The sequence below is a fragment of the Lutra lutra genome, chromosome 9 (assembly GCF_902655055.1).
Source record: "Lutra lutra chromosome 9, mLutLut1.2, whole genome shotgun sequence".
Taxonomy (NCBI): domain Eukaryota; kingdom Metazoa; phylum Chordata; class Mammalia; order Carnivora; family Mustelidae; genus Lutra; species Lutra lutra.
The window spans coordinates 110,391,295-110,415,041 of NC_062286.1; the positions used below are offsets into that span (position 1 = coordinate 110,391,295).

The 23,747-nt window shown below is 41.4% G+C and overlaps 1 protein-coding gene across 1 annotated transcript in view; it reads left to right on the plus strand.

Annotated features, from left to right (window-relative positions):
• The first annotated feature begins 530 nt into the window (after positions 1-530).
• HAO1 (hydroxyacid oxidase 1) overlaps positions 531-23,747 on the plus strand; it is a 50,451-nt gene continuing 27,234 nt past the window's right edge. The window contains exons 1-2 of the mRNA XM_047746905.1: positions 531-737; positions 7,074-7,225. Coding sequence (XP_047602861.1) covers positions 601-737; positions 7,074-7,225 — 289 coding nt within the window. The 5' untranslated portion in view covers positions 531-600. The remainder of the gene's footprint in view (positions 738-7,073; positions 7,226-23,747) is intronic.

The window sequence follows — 23,747 nt, forward strand, 5'->3', positions numbered from 1 at the left end:
CTTTGGAATTGCACCTCCTTATATCCTCCCCAGAGTGAGACAAGACTCTTTAAGCATAAGCTGTAAATTTGGGCTTCATGTTCCTTGTTAAAGACAAATGTTTATAATCAGCTGAATTTTATATTATATAAAGACCCCGTTTTCACTGGATGCCCCATTCATTCCATAAGCTCCTTGTCACATGATATGTTGATGGTCCAAATGTGGAAGAAAAATGAGTGGGCAACTTATTTGGGGTTCCAAGCAAACGCACATACCGTATGGGAGAAGCAGCCTTAGCCAGAACGGAGCCAGGAGCGGATTCATGCAAGTACCTCTCTAGGTCCTTAATTTTTGATGTGACAGACAACTAGTCCCCTCCTCCTGCCGCCCCAACCCCACCTTCTCATGGCTTAGGTGTAGCTGTTCTTTGGCAGACAGATGCAAGGGAAATTGCAAAATCTAAGCGTATATTTACTCACTTAATGTAAGCAACAGAGAAGTAAATCTGAACTTTGGAAAAATTCTGTTAATAATTGACAAGCAGTGGAACTATCAGGTTGTAGAAGGCTATGCAGGGGAGAAAAAACCCCAAACCTGAGGTTGCAATACCCCGTGAAAATGTTTACGCGATTAGTTTGTATCAGTGATTATGAACAACATGCGAAATCAGTCCTTCAGAAGTCTATCTATGACTATTATAGTTCTGGGGCAAATGACCAGGAAACTTTGGTTGATAATGTTGCTGCATTTTCCAGGTAAGAAAATTTTATTTTTAAATCATGTTGTTAAAATTACATGAGGACATCCTACCGAAATAAGATCTCCAAGTGATAATGTTAACGATGTGAAATTATTTGTCTAGATAGATGCTTAGTAGAAAGGCAAAAACTCTGGGGGCCATGAGAAGTCTTGGGCTAGTAGGTTGTTTAAAAATATCCCAAGCCTAGAAATTTCAAACAATTGACTGACAAAACCAAGCCTCATTTGCCTCACATGGAATTACGTGGATACTTCATCTAACTGTGTATAAAAATAGTGATGCATTCTGGTGACTATACTTTCTCTCCGAGTGTAACAGGGAGGCTCATCCATCGCTCGTGGTGTAGGAAGCAGTTAGCATTAAGGGCAAGATAGCCATCTTATCTGGTTGAACCAGATCACATTGTTGCCTCAAATGTTCCCATCCTGCCGCCTTTCCGTTATCATTCATTTTGAATACTGTTGTCTAAACTTTCACTTTAGGTTTCAATTTGTCTCTATAGCATTCATCTTTCAACGGGGCTATTTCATCCCTCATCCAAAGTGCTTCATCTCCCTCTGTCCCCAAATTAGTTCTCCTTGCCTTTCATATTTCAAAGCACAACCCGGTGGGTGTCACGGTTTATGTTTCTGTGTGTAATAAAAATAAGAAACAAAATAACTTTAGAGGAGTGTTTTTTTTTTTTTTTTTTTCCTCTTGGCAGTTATGAAATGGTTTATTTGCTGGAGCTGGGGAGGAGAGCCCTTGATACGCTAGGTGATTTCAGGCTTCTCCATCTTACAGGATAGCCTTTAGTAAAGCCAGCGAGAATTGTGGGTGTTCATTGATGGTGATAAATTAAAGAAAAAAGGAAGAAAAGATCCAGAGGAAAGGCTTTGCCTTCCTTCTTGGCTTTTTCAGTCTAGAGCAAAATCTCTCAGAAATCACTTTTCTGGGGCACCTGGATGGCTCCATGGGTTAAACCTCTGCCTTCGGCTCAGGTCATGATCTCAGGGTCCTGAGACTGAGCCCCAAGTCGGGCTCCTTGCTCAGCGGGGAATCTGCTCTTCCCTCTCTCTCCCTACCTTTCTGCCTACTTGTGATCTCTCTCTCTTCTCTCTTTCTGTGTCAAATAAATAAATAAATAAATAAATAAATAAATCTATCTTAGAAAAGAAGAAATCACTTTTCTGTGTGTAAATTAGGAGAGACAAGGTTATTCTAACAAGGTCGTCCCTGGAAAGCAGCACCCATGAACCCCCTCCAGGAGCCCGAGAATAGGATATGGGATGGTTTCCCCTCTCCCCCAAACTTCTGTAAGCTTTGACTTCATCTCAGATCTTCCCTGGAACTCACATGAGCTTCCCAAATGTGAGAAGAGCCACAGAATGGGAAAAGGTGGCTCAGGGTGGAGAGGCTTAAAATTCTGTATGATCTTTTTCAATCATTTAATGATTGGGGCCTCTTCAAAGTTTTCTGCTCCAGAAGATGTCCCTTCCTAGGCTCATAGCGGTTCTCTTCACCAGGTAATACGGCTTACCTCCTACTAGTCTCCTAAAAACAACACTTTAACCCCAAACTGGTCATTTTAACCAAGGAAATTTCGGGCCCTTGACAGGCTGGTGTCTCTTTTAATTTCTCAGGTCATAATGCTCAGGGGACTACCTATTTCCTGACCCACCCTTTAACCCCCTTCACCTCATGCTACTTAATTGGTTAACTCACACTAACTAGGAATCTCTGTGGGCTAGACTCTGAACTGCGTGCTGAAGATCGAGCAATTACCCAGACCGACAAACTCCCTGTTCACGGGAGCTTGCCCTCCCATGGAGCACATGGATCTTTGACCTCAATAATGCTGGTGGGTTGAACTGATGCAAAATGTACCCAAAACAACTGGCCCCCTGAGAGGCCTTAAAGAGGGAACAAAGGGCTGCAGCAAATACAGACACCTCTGCAACCCTGGAAATTCTAGAAACTTGGTGAGACTGAGAAGACAGCATTGACTTCCGGGTTGTGAAGGGGAGGCATGCCTCATGCTTGTGTGGGTCACATGGAACTCCAGTGACCACTCCTAGCCTAGGCATGGCCTAAGTAACTTCAGGACTGAACACAGATCCTGAGGATGAGTTTGCCACACCATCCTTTCCATGAGCCTTGACCTTTCCCTTTGGTTCAGTTTGAAAGGGGGAAAAAAATGGGGATTAATCAACCTTCTCTGGAGGTTGATGCTATTTTATTATCAACTGCTTGAGGAGTTTTTATATCGCAACAAACGTTAGGGGCCACTCCTATCTAACCCTTCAATTCCTCTTTGTTGTGTAATCTGTTGGGTGACCCTTCATTCCAAACCTTCTAGCAGGGAACTGCGAGGTGGAGCTAAGCATAGATTTCCTGCGGGGGGTGGGGGGTGGGGGTGGGGGTGGGGGGGTTGGTTGGTAGTGAAGAGGTGGTGGTGGTGTTAATGGGATTAAGCAAATCAAGCTGAACTCTCCCATTCTTTTTTTTTTTTTTTTAAATATTTATTTATTTGACAGAGAGACACAGCGAGAGAGGGAACACAAGCAGGGGGAGTGAGAGAGGGAGAAGCAGGCTTCCCACCAAGCCGGGAGCCTGATGCGGGGCTCGATCCCAGAACCCCGGGGATGATGACCTGAGCTGAACTCTCCCATTCTGATTCAAACCAAGACTGTAGAACAACCAAATCCAGATAACCCCTTGTGACACAGTGGGAAGGCACTTAAAAGCCATTTATGAAATGTATCCACCTCCCCCTCTGGCAACCACAACAGAAGGTCATTCACAGTGACAGCTGTTAACCTCTCTGTGCTCCGCTCCAACCAGACCCCCGCAGTTTGGAGTTCTGGGGACCGGGCTCACTTATGTGATCTCGCACTTGCTTGTAAACATTTCCGGGGTAAGACTTGGGACTCTACTGTTATTGTGGCCAAAAAATAATCAAATCAAATAAATAAAATAAAATAAAAAACAGTAGGACAAGTAAAGTCAAATAGATGGAACCAGACTGAAGAGCATAATTTCCTGTTGTAAACATGACGCGAACTGCTGATGTCAGCTTGCTTCATTTTGCATGGCCTGACCTGATTGCTGTTAAAACACACACACACACAGACACACACACACACACACACACACAACTACATGCCTTTTCAGGAGGGTCATAGGCCTTTGGAACCCATTTACACACCAAGACATTCAAAACCTGGTTTGGCTATTTATTTATTTTAAAAGATTTTATTTATTTATTTGACAGAGAGAGAGAGCACAAGTAGGCAGAGAGGCAGGCAGAGAGAGAGGGGGAAGCAGGCTCCCGCTGAGCAGAGAGCCCAATGTGGGGCTCGATGTGGGGCTCAATGTGGGGCTCGATCCCAGGACCCTGAGACCATGACCTGAGCTGAAGGCAGAGGCTTTAACCCCCTGAGCCACCCAGGCACCCCAGCTCGGCTATTTAAATAGGTTTGTTATGATCCCAACCTCCTTATTCCTTTACTGCAATACCTCAGAAGTCGAGTGTGAGCCAGTTAAATGTTTTAAAGATCTCATGATATTAAGGATGAAGGGTAAAAAATGAGATTACCGAAATTGTGCTGTTTTATATATTTTACATATGTATTTACATATATCTCATTTGATGTAAATGCTTAGGGTAAAAAATTAATGTGGGGAAATTGGAATGCAACAAGATCATCTTACAGGACTTATGAAACATTAATTCGCTGTGCTCAGTTGATGGGATTCGGTAACCGCACACGGCTTTAAAGCTTGGTGTTAAGTGTCTTCCTTCAAATAGAGTATCTCATCATGGGGAGTGCGGACATCACCAGATTTTTTTTGTAAATTAAATGTGAGGCTTTTATTGCATGTGCGGTGTGGGTCAAAAGCCCTAGGAAAGGATCCTCCCCTCTCTCTCACGTCCATTGTTCAGGCATCTTATTTTCCATCCTTTGAAAGAGGTTTATTATTCAGTTGGTTCAGTTGTTCTTCAAACCTTCACATCCTTTTTCCAAAGCGGAGGTCCTATAAGAGCACAGTCCAAGGTTATGGTCGGCTGTGATTTTATGTAAGATTGGGGAAAATTCACTTACCTTGAGGTAAGTGGGAGGGGCCAGGTGGGACTTGGAAAGCTATTAGAACTACCTGACAAGGTTAGTTGTAATTGCTCTTCGGAAAATACCAAAATGTGGAGAACATTTTAGAGAGCACACACTTTCCTCTCCATTGATTTTACCTAATTTTGCGTGAGACTTGCATTTTGTGCACTGGTTGGGGAGTGCCTGTAATGTCACCCTCAGAACAGCAAGTAGTGCGTTTTGGAGGGGGATGGGGGGGGGGGGGGGGGGAGGAAGAACACACAGTTATTAAAGGGACTGCGCCACCACATGGACAAGTGTAAAACTACTGCCTGAAGATAGAAGGACTGAGCCTTGCCTTCTATGTAGGAACTGAACGTTAAACAATGTCCATTCTCTCTCTCTCTCTCTCTCTCTCTCTCTCTCTCTCTCTCTCTCTCACACACACACACACACACACACAGCTGATGCCCTGCAGCTCTGTGTGTGCTCTTGGTAAAAGCTTTCATTGTTTCCTCAGCTCTAAGTAAATATTAATGCCTTCCAAGGCCAGCATGCTAACGGTTGCTATTAAAATCTTTTTCTCTCATTCTAATAATACACTTAGAGATGATTGGTAATAAAAACTCTCTTCAAGGCTTCTGCCTTTCCCCCCTCAAAATGGAGATCAAAGAAGCATGCTGTGGGGGTCAGTCCAAACGAAAAGACTTCCAGCAGCAAAGCATGCGGTATGACAGAAAATAATGACAATTATGATGTTCAAAGGAATTGCAGAGAATTCTCACAGTAAAACTTCTTTATTATGCTTTTCAAGGGCTGGATGTTTTTACTTTATTATGTGAGGAAGGGTTAGATTACAGACCTAAAGCAACATGAAGGCAGAATTTCTTCTGTGACAGGAAGTAGGCTTCAGTCAAGACTTTGGAGGTTCGATTTATTTTGGTTACTCTGGTTCTAAATCACACTTCACTGTATTAACTGAAAATCTTGGTCTCTCTGGAAGCAGAGCTCCATCTAAGTAAGGAAAGATGAGTGCTGGTTAGGCATGTATGTGGGTCTTATACACATGTTTATGGTCTTAGACCTCATTAGAAACAGAGCTGCATTTTCTTCCATTCTAATCAGTGACTAATGAGAGAAATAATCCTGAACAAATAAGACATATAAATTTTGCTAAGAGAGAAGAGAACTTGTTCTTTTGTAAATTTGACTCTTAAAGTTTTGGTTCTTGGTTTATTGATCATTTTCATTACAACACAAAAGAATTGCAGGAAGAGTTATTTAAGATCATGTTCAGGAGTCAAAAATTCTTGAAGCCCAAACTCCAGTTTCTGCCAAGTAACTTTTTTGAGGAAAATGCTCCATTAAACTAAAGAAAATTATCTTACCTCATCACCATACTTCAAAGAATACTGACTTCAGTTTAAGGATTTTGAAGAAAACACATTATAATTTTAAAAGTAATTACCTAAGATTACTGTCTGATATATATATATATATATATATATATATATATATGCATATATATGAGAAAAACTGGACATAGTCTATCTTCTTATAGTCTGCCTTCCATGTTTTTGTATACCATCTTCAAAATGACTTGGAGGAAGTGAAATGAAAGCTATATTCACACAAAAGCATTTATGTGAATGTTTATAGTGGCTTTATTAATAGCGGCTTCAAACTGGAAACCTTCCAATGTCTCTTAGCTGGAGAATGGGCAAACAGACGGGGGCACTGCTGTATGGCGGAATACTATTCGTCCATCAAGAGGAAACGATTATGGCCGCATTTGGCAACGTGAATGAATCTGAAAAGCACTATGCTTTAGTGAAAGAAATCAGACTCCAAACGCTACATTATGTGTGATACTTTTTGTATATTCTTATTAAGTAAAACCATATGGAAAGAAAAGGTATCAAGGGTGGTTAAGGGATTGGTTTCACTGCAAAAGGAAATGGGGCCATTTTTTCAAGATGGTGATCTGTTCTGGACTGTCTTGGCAATCCACATGCTTGTGTCAAAGCTCGCATGGGCAAGTCCTCCCAGATGTTAATCACACCTCACTAAGAACAGTAACTTGTGACATTCATTATTCTCTTATCTTCACAAACATTAAAAATGTCCCTGTTCCTTTAACTTTGTAATTTGCCAGATGGGAAAAATAAAAGGATATTTTCTCTTTTTAACTAAAATGAAACGTCAAAGCTTTGGTGATGATTTTAAAATTCTAAAACTTTTTTTTCCCCCCCAAATTCTAGATGGAAGCTATATCCCCGGATGCTCCGGAATGTTGCGGAAGTAGACCTGTCGACTTCGGTTTTGGGGCAGAGGGTCAGCATGCCAATATGCGCTGGGGCTACGGCCATGCAGCGCATGGCTCATGAGGACGGAGAGCTTGCAACCGTGAGAGGTAGGAAGGGAGTCCTCCCCAAAGGCACAGAAGAAGACTAACATTTAGTGACTTCTTTCTCTGTATGCATCAAGCAAACACGTCCTTGGATATTTTTACGCTCACAGAAATTAAGATCATTGACGCTGCCATCCAAATACCTATTCTTGCATATTCTGCTCCTCTATGACGCTGGGCAAGGTATTCTTGGTGCCTCATTTTGATCCGCTATAAAATGGGGATAAAGATAGTACTCACCTCCTTCAGTTACTATTAGGATTAAATGAGTTCGCACATACTTAAAATAGTGCCTTGCAAGCAGAGTGTTTGTTCAACAGCTTTTAGTTATATTATGTGTATTAATATCCGCATATCAGAAAATGGAGGTTTGAGAAATTGACTCCCCCGTGATCATACAGCTAGGTAGTGGCAGAGATGGGATTCAACTTTATGGCTACCTTATTTCAAAGCCCTTCCTACTTCCCCAAACCATGCGATTCTCACAAGGAAACAGCAAATGTAATGACCTGATTGGTTGAGTTTTCTGTCATGGTCTGGGACCACTGTTCCCTTTTACCAATGGATTATATTCCCGATAGAGTATTTCTAACTGCCTTAGGAGACAGAGATGAGAAATCCAAATATGATGTAAAGAAATTTCTTATGAGGGCTAATTTATTAGCTTCCTAGTCCCCTAGAAAATATGAATATTTGAAAAGGTATGCACAGTTGATAAATCTCCCCACTCTGCTTCAGAAACTCATATAAAAGTTGGTGATGAATTCTATCTGACTTCTTTTGATGCTAAGCAGGGCAGGAAATTCAGGCCCAAAGAGCAGGAATTAAATACTATTTTAAAACCTTTTAATTCCATGTATCACAGATCTTAAGGATTTACTTCCCTTCTTGAAATGTCTGCCACAGAATTCTGCCTGGGATATCAGCATGACACAGATTATGCTGGACAGACTTAGGTTAGAGTCTAGAACTTTTTAAATTCTAGGACCACACACAGAGAAATGGTCTTCGGGCCTCAGCCATTTGTCTATGGTAATCCTGAAATATGGGCAGGGAGAAGGGGGGAAAAAAAGAAGGAAACCTATATCTTTCCATTTACAGTTGGGGTTAAAGAGGACTTCCCAAGCATTCTATAGACAACAGCCAACAAATCAACACAAACCCCAGAAATTTCCATGCTGTCAAAGTTCTACAAAAATTGAAAAGACAATGGCAAACAAAACAAATTGAAAAACTATGAGGCAACAAAGCATTAATGACCTTTCCGTGTAAGGAACCCTTATACTTGAATAATGAAATACCATGAACCCCAAATAGATGAAAAGATGTAAGTAGGAAAAGACAAATAGAAAATTCATCAATGGGGCACCTGGGTGGCTCAGTGGGTTAAGCCTCTGTCTTTGGCTCTGGTCATGGTCTCAGGGTTCTGGGATCAGCCCCGCATCGGGCTCCCTGCTCAGCAGGGAGTCTGCTTCCCCTCTCTCTCTCTGCCTGCCTCTCTGCCTACTTGTGATCTCTCTCTCAAATAAATAAATAAAACCTTAAAAAAAAGAAAGAAAATTCATAAATGGACACATGAAAATGACCAATAAAAAAGTGAAAATTATTCATTTCCCTAGCTACCAAATAAACGTAAGTTATAACTATATATTTTATTTTCTGAATATCAAGTTATTATTTTCAGATTAGACTGTGGGGAGGGTGGAAGGAAAATGTGCATTTTCAAATATCCATAGGAAGAGCATAGAGTGGAATTGTATCTCTAGAAAATCACTGAATTCCATGTGATGCTCTAAGTGCTCTTCTAGGAATTCCAAGGAAAAAATTTTGACTTTGAAGAGTGACATCTCTGCAGGAATTCTCATTCCTTTGTTGTTTTTAATAGGAGAAAAATTAGAAAAAATACACCCACCCAAATGTCCTGTAATTGGAGGTTGGTTGTCAAAAACAGGGTAAGTTAGAAATGGCGTACATTTTTGTAATGATATCAGAGAAGGAGTGTATTGATATGGGGAGATGTTGCAGTACCATTTTTAAAAAGTTGTTACAAACCATGGTAAGGCCCTAAAATACATTTATTTATTAAGGCAAAGAATGCAGACTACATTTTATTTGTGTTTATTGACGAGTGATGGGATTACTCTTGACTTTCTATTCTTCTTCTTCTGGGTCCATATTTAGAAATTTCCCTTTGAACTATTTTGTAAGATAGGAACAATAAAAACTAAACAAAAGATAGATAAGGGACCATGAGGAGAATGGCAGTGAGGGAGAGGAAATAAAAGAATAATAACAATAACAATAATAACAATAAACAGAGCTCACTTGGTTCGACAACAACCACCAATCCCGGAGATTCCAAATATATGTATATATCCCTTTATGTGATACCTGACAAGTGTCCCTATGTTCATTCTGTGGGCAAAGAGCTAGAGCTCCAGAGAAGGCAGTTTCTTGATGAGTAAATGACAGGACTTACTCTCTATCTCCCTTGTGATGGTTCCAAGATCAGGGCTCCCTATTTTTGGTGGGGATGGGATGAAAGAAAAATGAGAAGAAAACTCACTTACAAACATTAATTTGCTGGGCACCTGGGTAGCTCAGTGGGTTAAAGCCTCTGCCTTCAGCTCAGGTCATGATCCCAGGATCCCAGGATCCTGGGACGGAGCCCTGCATCGGGCTCTCTGCTCAGGAGGAAGCCTGCTTGCCTTCCTCTCTCTCTGCCTGCCTTTCTGCCTACTTCTGATCTCTGTCAAATAAAAAAAAGAAACAAACAAACAAGCAAACAAACACTAATTTGATGGCCTAGAAAGGACTATTTTGTGCAACAATATTTCCTCCTAGTACTAAGCAGGGGCATTCTTAAGTAAGTACTTATTAGAGTCTTCCTTTAGATTAATTTATCAAACACTTACAAAGCAAATACCATGTTCCAGGTGCTATTCTAAGCACCATATTACAAATATTAAAGCACTGAATCTTCAGGGCAGCCCAAAGAAGCAGTACTATAGTAAGCCCATTTGACACATGGGAAACTTGAGGCACCTAGCAGATGAATAACTTGCCCGGGATCCCACAACTCATATGTGACAGAAACAGGATTCAGACCTAGGCAATCTGGCTCCAGAATCTTTGCTCCTAACCATCTTGTGCTGCTTTCCATTTCCAGAAAATCCCATACATGTCATGAGGGGAAGCCCATTTATCTGTCAATTACAGTCCCCTAAAAGTAATTGATTTATCGCTGTAGGTGCATGCAAAGCAGCCCCGGTGCTCCCCCATCCCCCACAGGAGAGCTGGATACAGGATCAGTATTGGGACAGGGTTGAACAGTAAGAACGCAGAGGGTGTGGTAACCCTGAGGATACAGAGGAACTGGCGATGGAAGATCATACACAATGTCCTTAAGGATCTAAGACTGGATCAGGTTCCTGTGAGGGCGTTATATCCAAACTCATGGTAGAAACCTCCTTTAAGGATTTCAACATTCCTAAAGATTTCTTCTATGGTCCAACTACCATGGGTGGATGGATGGTCTATTTAATATTTAGATTAACCCTGAAAGCTGATGGTGATCAGCCCATGACCCGCCTTGGTTGGTATATTTTGGTTGTGGGATGGATATGTTCTTTGGAAGGAAAGAAGGCATGTGTGCCAGGAATAGATACTGTTGGTGCTCAGGATATATCCCTCTGTTACTTATGATTTCTATCAGAACCTGCAAATCTTTGCCTGACATTTTCTCTTGCAATAGGAGCAGTCAGATAGGAAGGTTAGGCATTACCTGGCCATTAACACACCTTTTGTTGACTGCCTTCCCCTCCCTCTCTCACTTTTCAACTCATAATTAGAATGGGCATCCAGAAAGTTCTGGAAGTTACCACAGTACCGCAATCTTACCTTCTCAGTTGGCACTCCAGACTTCACAGAACCTGGCTTCAAGGGTCTTTTGGACTTTTTTCTCCCCACCACTTTGGGGCCCGTCGCCAGTGTGAACTGGGCCAGAGAAGAGAGCTTTTTTCCTTACACGGCTTTGTGGTTGAAGAGTGACCAATGGAACTACTCTTTCTTCATTCTCAAAATGGCTGTGAATGTGAGGTTGCCAAATAAAATATGGAGCCAGTTACATGTGAATTTCAGGTAAACAACAAGTCCTTTGTAACTGGGTCATCCTATGGGTTTATTTACTATATCTGGCAAACTTAGTTGAATAAGAACTCTTACTTCTAGGTGGTCCTTTGAGAATTACATGAGAATAATGCTGGGAAAAGCTTACCAAAATGGGGGTGCACTTTTTATTTGGCTTCAGGGTCCCCCAAATTTCTTCCACATATTAAAAAAACCGACTTTCAGAAAAGTACACTCCATTTGCACTTTAACGGGAGTGAAAGTCGCCCTTTTTACTTTGCTAAAGGTATTTTTGTTTTAAGCTTTAATGCAGGGACCTCAAAAATGGCTTTGAGGGTCAGACTGGTAACATAAATATCCAGAGAGAGAGATGAAGTTAAGAAAACAACAGTGCAGGCTCAATGGTGGAGATGGTGGGGGAGGGATTGCAGGTTCCCCGGAAGGGGGCAGCTGCATTTCAGTGCTAGCTAACTACTGCCCCCTGAGAGAATGAGGATGTGGGGATCGCCAGATATCCCAACATTTCAAGAGAAGCCAGAAGCCTTGATTTTTATGTGTAATCTCTCGGTTTTTAAATGTTGGCAAATAAATCAAAAATTCTCTAAAACACTGTTTGAGGCAATAACGTGGAGGCCAAAGCAAATACTTTTGTGGGCTACAAGTGTCCCCTGGGCTGTCAGGCTGGGACACCTGATTTATGTGGAAATTCACCACTAACTAGTTTCGCTTCTGTGGCAGGTCATTTTCACTCTCTAGGAGGATTACATTTCCTCACTGATAAAGTCAGCTGCTTAAGCACGATCAGTGTTTGCTTACCATGTCCCAAGGAGGTCAGGATTGTACCCAGGGCTCTCGGGAAAGTTAGTTGTGTCACTGAGCACGGAGGTGCTCCTGTTGCATGCTGGGGTTCGACAGGACAGATTGGACGGTTCTTTAAAGAAAGGGTTCTGCTAACGAAGGCAAGCACGAAGATCAAATCTCCGCTATGAGAAAACGTCAGAAACCAAAACGGGAAAATTACCAAAAGGAAGATGATCTTAATAGTTTTTTGGTGGGGGGAGGGGCGGCGGGGTGGTGTGGTGGTGGTCAGGGTATAAATAAATGATTCTGTCCCCATTTAAGATTCCATTAAATGAGAAACCATTCAAGGTAGACAACTGCCCTTCTGAGTGCCCACCCTTTCCTCTATCCCCTGCCCTCCATGCCAGCCCCAGAGAGTGTAGACGGTGGAATGAGCATTCGTATACCTTTGATTTTCATTTCTCATAGCTGCATGCTGGGGATAGAGGAAAATCAGCAACCATATTTATTTCTGGATCTTGCTGAAAACACGAATAGATGTTTGAGAGATGCCATGCAAATTAACTGTTGTGAAAAATGACGATAGCCCATTTACTTGGCTATCAATGTGTGCCAGGAAATTTGCATTCATTAACTCATCTATGTCTTACTGACCGTAAAATGTGAGTCCAAAGCCCTAAGGATCTTTTTCCAATTCCTGTGCTTGTGGAAACTGAGGCTTGCAGAGGATAAATACTTTGTTCTGGGTTATTAATCACTTGTGCAACGCTGCTTATAAGATCCTGGTCAGGGACTGATATTTCCAAGTATCATTAACTGCAGCAAGAACCCTAAGGCAATTCTATGTTATAGTCTTGGAATATTAACTGCAAACATTCTGTGTTTTTATAGTTTTATCCCTTTAGTTTTGAGAGGATGGAAAAGCCACAGAATATGAAACTCATTAGGAAATACGAGCCTTGAGCAAAATTCAGAAGCATTAAATAAAAGGGCTTGAATTTTAAACAAAAATTAGAACTCCTAAAAGTTGGGGTGCCTGGGTGACTCAGTCACTTAAACCTCTGACTCTTGGTTTTAGATCAGTTCATGATCTTGGGGTCATGGGATTGAGCCCCCCATCAAGCCCCATGTTGGGCTCTGTGCTCAGCTGGGAGTCTGCTTGAGATTCTCTCTCCCTCCCCTACTCCTCTTCCCCCACTTGTGCTCTTTTTCTCTCTAAAATAAATAAATCTTAAAAAAAATAATAAAAACAATTCCTAAAATTCTTTCAAGATGAAAAGAAACTGGGGGTCTGGGTGTCTCAGTCAGTTAGGCATCTGCCTTCAACTCAGGTCATGATCCCAGGGTCCTGGGGTGGAGTCCTTCATCGGGCTCCCTGCTCAGTGGGGAATCTGCTTCTCCCTCTGTCTCTCCTCCCAGCTTGTGCTCTCTCTCTATAGCAAAAATGAATAAATAAAATCTTTAAAAAAATGATGGAAGGAAACTAACAGAGAAGCACTGAGTAGAGAGCAGTTTGCCGTGCACTGTGTTATGAATAAGACATTTATTGCACTAGATGATTTAGTTAACGTTTTAATAATTGACAACTCTTATAATATTTACAAAGCCATACAAATGTCTCTACTTATAATGGTGCGTCCATTTGAAACCCTATTGGATTTTTTTTTGTTAAGTTTTATTCTTCTTATGAGCTTCCAGGATGACCACAGAATCATGTCTCCACATACTCTGCGTAGTAAAGGAAATGTCAATGATATGCATAAACCCTAGTGCCGTGTAAAGCAGATAGTCTCCTGAGGCGAGATTTCCATCTCGCAAGAGAAATAAAGCATCTCTGATTTCTCAAAGAACAAATAAAATGCTTATTAGACCACGGAGGCTTTTAGGACATGATCATGGAACTCTCTCCAGTGTTAGGCAGTGTGTCTGTAATGAAATTGAATTTCAGCCTTCATGGAATGATAGGAAAAATCAAGAGGAAGGAGAAGAGATTGTTAATTCATCCCTTTGCTTCTGGCTGTTATGTGCACAAGTGCCACATGAGGGAGTGCCGGGACCTCAAATAGAGAAAAACCAAACCCCACCTAACGCGTTCCAGGAATGCTCAGCGTATTAGCAAATTCTTAGTAAACTGTCAAAAAAAAAAAAAAAAAAAAAAAAAAAAAAAAAAGATTTTAAAAGAAATTCCTGCCCCTGGATGCAATTAGAGGCTACCACACAGGATTTGATGGGCCATAAAACCATTAAATCTAAACACGTTCTTTTTGAGCCTAAAAGGCCAGAACATTCCAAAGTGAAGTTTTGGGACTCAGCTGTGACTTGACCACCTATTAAGCTGCAGGTGGAACAGATTGCAGAGTAACACAAAGAGCCTTACAGTCCCCAAAGCACTGAATTAGGGTGTAGGTGAGAGCTTTAGCTGTTGAATTTTCTGGATTTTCCGAGATTAAGTGATCGACCTTAACATTGAGTGAAAGACCATTCAGCAAGAAAAATTGTCATTTCCTTTGCTCCAGACCCAAATGATGTATTTTTGAAAGCTTTATTGATTTATATATTTATGTGTTGTACTAGGTGACCGAGTAGGTATACATTTCAGCATACCGATGAGGAAAATATCCCCATTATTCTCAATTTTACCTAAACCCAGGAAAAGCAGGAGATTTACTTTAAATGAAACTTTTACTTTTTCTGAAATGAGTGCCTTTTATGCACCAGATGCTGGGCTTTACATTCCTATCATTAATCCTCACAATAGATCTGTGAGGTAATTATCATTTATCATTCTCCTCATTTGACAATGGAAGACAAGGGCGCCCTTGACCAAAGTCTAGGGCTGGTCCATGATCAAGATGGGGTGTGAACCAAGATTCATTTCACTCCAGAGTCTGATTCAGTTATTTGTCTTCATCCATTATTTTAGCCGTTTTTACTGAGGAAAAAAAAAAAAAAACTAAGGAGGAAAAAGAAGAAAGGACAGTTCACTGAAACTTTGTCCAAATTACATCATTAAGTATTTGGAAGGGAATACCTCTTGGTTTCATTGTAGTAAAAAAAGAATCAATTCTCACCTTTGTTTTCAACCTATTTCAGCTCAACTTTATGTTTTGGACATATTTTACCAGCAATTAAAATTCAGTAGACACACCCTCTGCATACACAATTCACACACACTACATATGCATACACACACACATACACATATACATATATACACATACACATATATTAAAGGATTATGGACCTTCTTTGTATATATGCATAGATAAATATAAAGATGAGCCATTTTTATCCAGAAAAATTGTCAAAAAATGGTAGATTCAGCATTGAAATCACTTTGCACTAAGACCAACTTCATCAATCAAAAACAACTAGTAAAAAATTAGACTCTTACTACATTGAAGACCAGCACTGAATGGTACAATTTCTAGTATCTCACACCAGAACTTAAGCTCTTGGGGCAGCTTTCTGGAGAGCATGAGATTGCTCCTTCTCCAATGATTAGTGTGCCTGATGATGTTAAAGCATGACAGCGAGAAGTCAGAGGCTCCCTGGTGTCTCCTGACACCCAGGTTGTTATACTTTGCGAGGTTGATTGAGGTCAAGGGCGAGCCTGATCTTCCTCGAACCCGTCATAATAGGCATCTGACTCTGGTGTGGTCTCCATGCGATCTGCCAGTTATGCCGGGACCTGACAACTTAATAAGGACAGAATAATAACCTGGGGATCATTACAGTAAAGCTGATGTTTGAGTCTAACATAGAGTTCTGTCCCAGAAACAAAGCAGATGCAAGAAAGGGAGGACACAGATGTCACGAGGACTGTTTTTTGCAGATCTTTCCATACAATCAAAAACAGCTCTCCAAGGGAGTGGCTGTGTGATCCCTCAAGGTTAAACTGCTCCTGATTCAGACAATGGACCGTCCTGAAAGCACTGGAAAGATGAACTCCGGTTTCCTTGCCTTTCTTGGCAGTGTTGATTGCTTCGGTTCCCTAAATCATAAATTAAGATTTGTTTGACCACATCTAAGTATTTCACGCAAAAGTATAGTGGAAATTTCACATTATTTTTCCAAGTAATCACAAGAGTAATTTTAGACATGCAGACAGTAGTATTCACTGCCTCTTTCGTAAGCCTATGAATGGCAGTTCCTGTGCTAAGAAAGGATGACACAGGCGGTGGATGTTAGAGTGGCTGTTCATGCAAACACCCTAGTGGGTCAGATGCTGAGTTTCGAACCACACAACTACTTGGTACTTTGTCATTGCATATTTTCCCCATTGCACAATGACTTCCTGTGCAGAGGACAGAATGCATTTTGTCAACAAAATTTTCAGCACAGCTGTCTTGGTGACTAAGTTTTGCAGGAGCTTTGTAAACAAATGCACCTAAAAATAACTTTAGATGCTTTCATCATGTTACCCTTTTTTCCTTTAAACACACAATTTCGGAAATTTAACTCACCTTTCCTATAAAAGAGAACTATTTTCAAAGAAATAATTTGGGCTCCACGTAGCACATTGTTTATTGGTTCTGCTCTACTCTGGGAATATGATTTGATCTACACGAATTAATGCTTCAAATAATAGACATTTTACTTCCACTGATAAGCCACGAGTTTTTATTTTCCTCTGTTGTGGTGGTGGTGGTGGTAGCTGTGGATGAGTATCATTCCTAGATGTATGATCCTTCCCCCTCTTGTCAAGCCTGGCATGATAAACTTCAGTTTTATTTGGCGATACATTTCCTTTATAGGTGTGAGAATGTTGGGCTGGACGTTAAAACATTTGGAAGCGGTAAATCATGCTGCCTCAGCCTTGAGAAACTTCTCTCTCATCTTCTGCCATTTTACTTTTATTTTGTTGTTTATTTTTGCTTCTAACTTAAACTCTAGGAAGCTGGGCAAATTCTAGATAAGCAAGGTTGTAAAACACATCTGTTAATGGTGAAATGTGCCTAGGGGCTGTTACGATAATGTGATTTAATTCCTTGACTTTAAAACTAGCAAGTGATGATGCATGAGAAAATGTGGCGCATTTACCGTGCCTTCCTCGGAGGGACACCAGTACAGAGGACAGACAGATGGAACGGCAGGAGGCGGCTGGCACTGGCAAGCTGGGATCCAGTTGCTCCCGACCCTGCCATCCCTGGTCAGTTTCCTCTCAGGTCCTGGTTTTAGAGTAAAAGAACTTGGGCAAGCAGGCTGAGTGTCCCCTACAGTTTAAGTTCACAGTCGTTTTCCTGTCTTCTTTCCCGTACATCCAGACTACCTAGATCAGAAATAAATGTTTCCATTAAGGCTGATGGAAAATGAGACACTGCCAACATCTAGAGGCATGATTGCCTTTCTTAGCCATTGGGCGGATTCTGCGCATTCCTGCTGTTTCGCAAAGCTATTGACCTGTTCTACCCAGCTGAATCATTGTACACTGGAGTTTCAGGATTTTGTATCGACTGCAGAGGTGGTTGCATTTATTTATTTATTGCTTTCCATGCTTTTTTTTTTTTTTTAAATTTCTTTTCAGCGTAACAGTATTCATTGTTTTTGCACCACACCCAGTGCTCCATGCAATCTGTGCCCTCTCTAATACCCACCACCTGGTTCCCCCAACCTCCCACACACGACCTCCCCTGCCCCTTCAAAACCCTCAGATTGTTTTTCAGAGTCCATAGTGTCTCATGGTTCACCTCCCCTTCCAATTTCCCTCAACTCCCTTCTCCTCTCCATCTCCCCTCGTCCTCCATGCTATTTGTTATGCTAGGTGGTTGCATTTATATCTAAGATGACTTGATGTCAACCTCGGTGGTTGATAACAGTTTCCATAGCATACAAAATTGAGTTAACTCTACTCAATGGCAGTTTGGGGAGGCAGAACCACACTGGATCTGATGCCAGATTACTGCAGACCCTTGTAGACCCTACCTAGACCATGTGATTTAACGCTAATAAAAAACTTTGTTGTGGGTGCATCCCAGGATAGTTTTGATTCTGTTAAACAGAATGCACCAGTATTTTCCATACTAGCCCATAGTCCATTCTGGGGTGTGTGGGAGGGACAGTACTGTGGGTAATAGTAAACAATAATATTGAACTCATTTATTTCTGTATTATTATACTCGGAGTTTTATTGCAAATAAAGTAGAGAAACAATAACAACAAAAAAAGTAGTGAGAATTTTAAAATTTTTCTCCCAGGTATTATTGTTGACAGCTGACTAAGCAAATGCTGACAGCCCCTCAGATCTGCTCTGCAGACCCTCCTTGGAAATCTGCAGACAGATAAGGGGTAGAAGTAGGAGGTAGGGAAAGGCATGTTTTGGTTGCACCTCTTAGATATTTGCTGTTGTCTTCTCCCTGGCTTTCCAAAGGAATGTATACCCAGGGAATGCAGGAGTTATCTCCTTTGATATTCTCTTCCTGTATCAGCCCTCTCACAGAGTTCCTTGGCCTGGAAAAGATTCCTCTCCCTTTCTTGCTTAAGGTAGTGAGCATTTGATGCTATCTCTACAAAGAGGAATGGGTGTCTTGATCAAAACCAATGCAGGGAAAAGCTGGGTGTAGAGAAGATTATGAGTAATGATAAGAAACCCAGGTCCTTGGCAAAATTCTGAATTTATAAGACTATCTAGGACTTCTTCCAAATGGTGTTAGGCATTTTCCAACTTACCCCTTTACAGTTACATGGCTTCAGAATTTACACAGAAAATGTTCACAAACCTTGCCTCAGTGGACTGTCCAGCTAGGAAATGGACAAGAGAGCAGCTGTGGTTACAGATATTTTGCAGATGAAATGTGCCTCATAGATGTCAAGGCTGGGACAGTAGCTCAGACCTTCTGACTCTCAATTCATTATATCAGGTTATCTTTTCAAGGGATGTATATTATCACCTGTTATCATTTCTAGGGCTTTAATGTCCACAACCTTACTCATGTCTCTTTCAGTGATATGTGTGTACATGTATCTCATATGCATTTTTTATAGCAATGGCATAATGTATGACTGGTGTCCCTAAATAAAGAAGAAAAAAAAATCTGAATACATCTAGAACATTAAAAGTTTAAGAGTTTTGTTTTTAAGATTATTTATTTATTTATTTAAGAGAGTCCAGAGGGAAAGGAAGCAGCAGACTCCCCACTGAGCAGGGAGCCCAATGCCGGGGCTTGATCCCAGGACCCTGAGATCATCACCTGAGCTGAAGGCAGACACAAAACTGACCAGGCAACCGGGGCATCTCTTAGGTGTTTATTTTTGAAAATATAGCTTAGGGATGATAAAAGAGGGAGGGAGTGGAAGTAAGGAAATAGAGTTGTGGGATGTCCTATGGGATCAGTGTTTACTTGATGGTGCTGGATACTTTATCTCTAGGATAAGCTGATTATAATGAAAGCCAAGATTTTTAGAATGTGATTGATGTTAGAGGCAAGAAACTGGGCCTTGTCTTCACTGCCTCAGATGGGATCCCTCTTTTGCTAAGAGTTGTGAAAAGGCAGTACGCACCAGAGTCTTAACGTTACACCATGCAAGTAGACCACTGTCCCTTTAAAATGAAATCTGAAAGTTGTAGCTTTTGGGAGTTGGAGGTCAGTTTCATTGTGAAAAAGGAATAGGGAGAGAAAAGGGACTTCAGAAGCATTTGTGCTTTCAAGCACTAGACTAGGATGACTCTACTTATAACTTCTTAACAAAGTCTAACTATGCCAAGTCATTTATAAAATTAAAATCTTGCAATTTTTGTCGCCAAAAGAGTAATGTGAGCTAGAAGGGTATTCTGTTTATTTCTCAGGCAAAAATGACATTTGAAATATTTAGCTATCATTTCAACCAATTAGAAGAGATGATCAGATGCTCATTTCTAGTGTTCTAACAGCATCCTGAATGCCACCCCCTCCCCAGCTCTGCCAGGCATTAACTTTCAAATTCCTGGCCTGTAGGGGGTGGGCAGGGATTCCTTGAGGAGAGAAGGAAGTGATGCCACATTGAAGGGACTTAAGAACGATGGTCATTTACTTCAGAGCTATGGTTATTTACCGATTGGAATGGAAGTGTTTCAATATTTTAACAGGCAAATTTTGATCATCTCTCTGAATGGTCATTATAAAATCCCAGGTCCCTCATCTCATTCTCACAGAAAGCTGTGTTGAAAATCATGACTGTAATTCATCAATAATTTGCCTTTCTTACAGCACATAATCACAAGTGAAGGGGATCACAGATCCAAGGAGCCTCAAACCTTCTAAGCTTTGCTCCCGTTCTCTCCTGGAAATAATACCTTAGCCTCAACTCAGACTATGTCAGTACAGACTCTGATATTCTCCTTCCTTCCATCGAGGAAACTCTCTTGGAATAAATTTGTTAGATCACCAAGCATTTATTAAATGCCTACCACTGGTGGCATTGGTAACTCAGACTTTTGAAGGTCTTTGACTCAAATTTTCAGCCCCATATGATTTAATCATTGAAAAATAAACCTTGAGCACGAATGACATGAGCAACCATTAGTACCAGAGCCAGGAGATTCAGGAAGTAGAGGTCATGAGCTGGCCTTGCTTTTCTCTGGACATGCCTACACAGGGGAAGTGGGCAAAATGATTGTGAAAATTGGCACCTCCTGCAAGAATGATAGCTTAAGGATTTTAGTGGTCTTTGTAGAGTGTCTGTAGGTGTTTCTCTTGAATACAAGGAGATCTCTTTTTTTTTTTTAATTTATTTTGACAGAAAGAGAGAGATCACAAGTAGAGAGGCAGGCAGAGGGGAGGGGGAAGCAGTCTCCCTGCCAAGCAGGGAGCCCTATGTGCGGTTCAATCCCAAGACTCTGAGATTGTGATCTGAGCTGAAGGCAGAGGCTTAACCCACTGAGCCACCCAGGTGCCCCACAAGATCTTTTTGAGCATTTTTGATCCTTCTTGACAGAACAGCTGTTCATCTACATGGTGTATAAGCTACAGAAGGTGTCCTAACGTTTGGTGGTCCTCTTAGCTGAACCCCTTTGTGTAGCCACACCCTGCACGGGTGATACGTAGCAGGTCCTACCCATTGGTTTGCTTTCTCAGAGTTATTGGTATAATGGCATTCTTGAGGGATGTGGCAAACCTACTACCTTTGGGTGTCATGGACCTGAAGGATTGGGGAGTGAATTTATCTATGCTTGATACCAGGGAGTCTGGTGGGCGTCTGAACATTCCAGAAAGATCACTTGCCTTGGAGGAGTGGTCAGGCATGCTGGGTTTTCATTCCACTCAGTTCTCCATCTCTGTGGGAACTTACGTCACATCCTCTTCAGGACATATTTTCTTTATGATAAATTGATGGTTAGGGGATCCTGACCCAATCAGTGTTCCCTGGTGTTCCTTCCAAACAGTAGTAGATGACCTGGACCTTATTGTCCCCCTTTTTTTTTTTTTTTAAAGATTTTATTTATTTATTTGACAGAGAGAAATCACAAGTAGGCAGAGAGGCAGGCAGAGAGAGAGGAGGAAGCAGGCTCCCTGCTGAGCAGAAAGCCCGACGTGGGGCTGGAACCCAGGACCTGGGATCATGACCTGAGCCAAAGGCAGCGGCTTAACCCACTGAGCCACCCAGGCGCCCCTATTGTCCCTGTTTTAAGTCTTAATGAAAATCAGGCAATGGTCTAGATGTTCCCATGTGTTATTATTTAATAAAATGTGGGCTTTTATTATTTTTAAAAATATTATTTTATTTTATTTTATTTATTTGAGAGTGAGAGAGAGCACAAGCAGGGAGCAGAGTCAGAGGGAGAGGGAGAAGCAGTCTCTCCGCTGAGCAGGGGGCCCAATGCAGGACTCGGTCCCAGGACCTCGGGACCATGACCAGAACCAAAGGCAAATGCCCAACCAACTGAGCCACCCAGGTGTCCCAAAATGCAGGTTTTTGGACATGATTTTGCAAGTCATGAATCTCTTGAGAGAATTCTCAAAGGCCCACTCAGAGGGACAGGTTAGTGATCCATAGACAAGATCATCTCCGGTTTATGTCTTCTTTATCTGAACTGTCACCTGAACAACAGGGATGAAAAACACCTTCAAAGGCATAGGTAAAGTCACACTTATCAAAAACAAATCCATTTTATTACCATGTGAACTTAGAAATTTACTATCAAGTGAGACCACTACTACTTAAATTTTAAATCATGGTACGGGGACTGGCAGCATCAGTAGCCCCCCCAGAAACTGGGTGGAAAGGCAAATTCTCAGGGTGCGTCTCAGACCCACTGAATCAGAAATTCTGGGGGATGTTTGCACACTGTGTTTTCACAAGTGCTCCTGGGGTATCTGGCTGTCCCCTAAAGCCTGAGAAGCATGGAAGCATCTTAGCTTCTCAATGTAGTGTCTTGAACAGTAGTACATCACTATATTCTCGACATCACCCAGTGAGGGTCACTTGGACAACTGGTTTTAATTCCATTTGATATATGTCAGGCACACAGCTAAGATGAATGACTCAGGGTCATATAATCCGTTTTATATATTTATTATTGTCTCTTGCCATTATTTGGTATTTGGCATATAAACATTGTATAGTTCCTCCTCCATTAAAGCGGACCCCAATTTTACTGCCTTTCACCTATTTTTAGTGAAAAGCCTATCACCCTTGTTCTTTCAAGTTCTCTAAGACATTCGGGTAGGTGAGTCTATCAAATTATTTTTCACTTTCACTGTGCTCATTTTTTGATATCTTGCACAAAAAGTCCCCCACAGTGAGGACACTGCTGCTATTTGGAATGTTTATCATATGTATTTTATAAAATTTAAAAATGCAACAGAAGGGCGCCTGGGTGGCTCAGTGGGTTAAGCCGCTGCCTTCGGCTCAGGTCATGATCTCAGGGTCCTGGGATCGAGTCCCGCATCGGGCTCTCTGCTCAGCAGGAGGCCTGCTTCCCTCTCTCTCTCTCTCTGCCTGCTTCTCTGCCTACTTGTGATCTCTGTCTGTCAAATAAATAAATAAAATCTTTAAAAAAAAAAAAAAATGCAACAGAAATGGTAGAATGCACCTGGAACAAAATTTATAAAGATAGAATTTTAAAACTTAAAAAGGAAGAAAAAATCAAACTCACCCATAATACTCTGACTGATCATTAGCAATCAGTTTGTTTAGGTTTATATACCAATCATCACTGTTGTACAAATGTGGAATTATGCTATATGTGTCATTTTGTAGACTTTGGTTTTTTTTTTTTTAAATATATCTTGAAAATCTTTCTGTGTCCACAAATAATATTATCTTTTATAACTGTAATAGTCAGAAACAGAGTATGTACATATACGGAATGAGAGAGAGAGAATGAGAGGTGAGGGTGGAGGGATTGATTTGGGGAAGTGGTTCATGCAGGGACTGGCGAGTTCCAAATCTAAGGAGTAGGGGCGCCTGGGTGGCTCAGTCGGTTGGGCATCTGCCTTTGGCTCCAGTCACGATCCCAGGATCCTGGGATTGAATCCTCGCATCACTTCTTCCTCTGTCTGCCACTCCCCCTGCTTGTGCTCTCTCCCCTTCTCTTTCTCTGATAAATCAACAAATTAAATCTTTAAAAAAAAATCTAAAGGATAAGCTGGCAGGTTGGGGACCTAGGGAAGAGCTG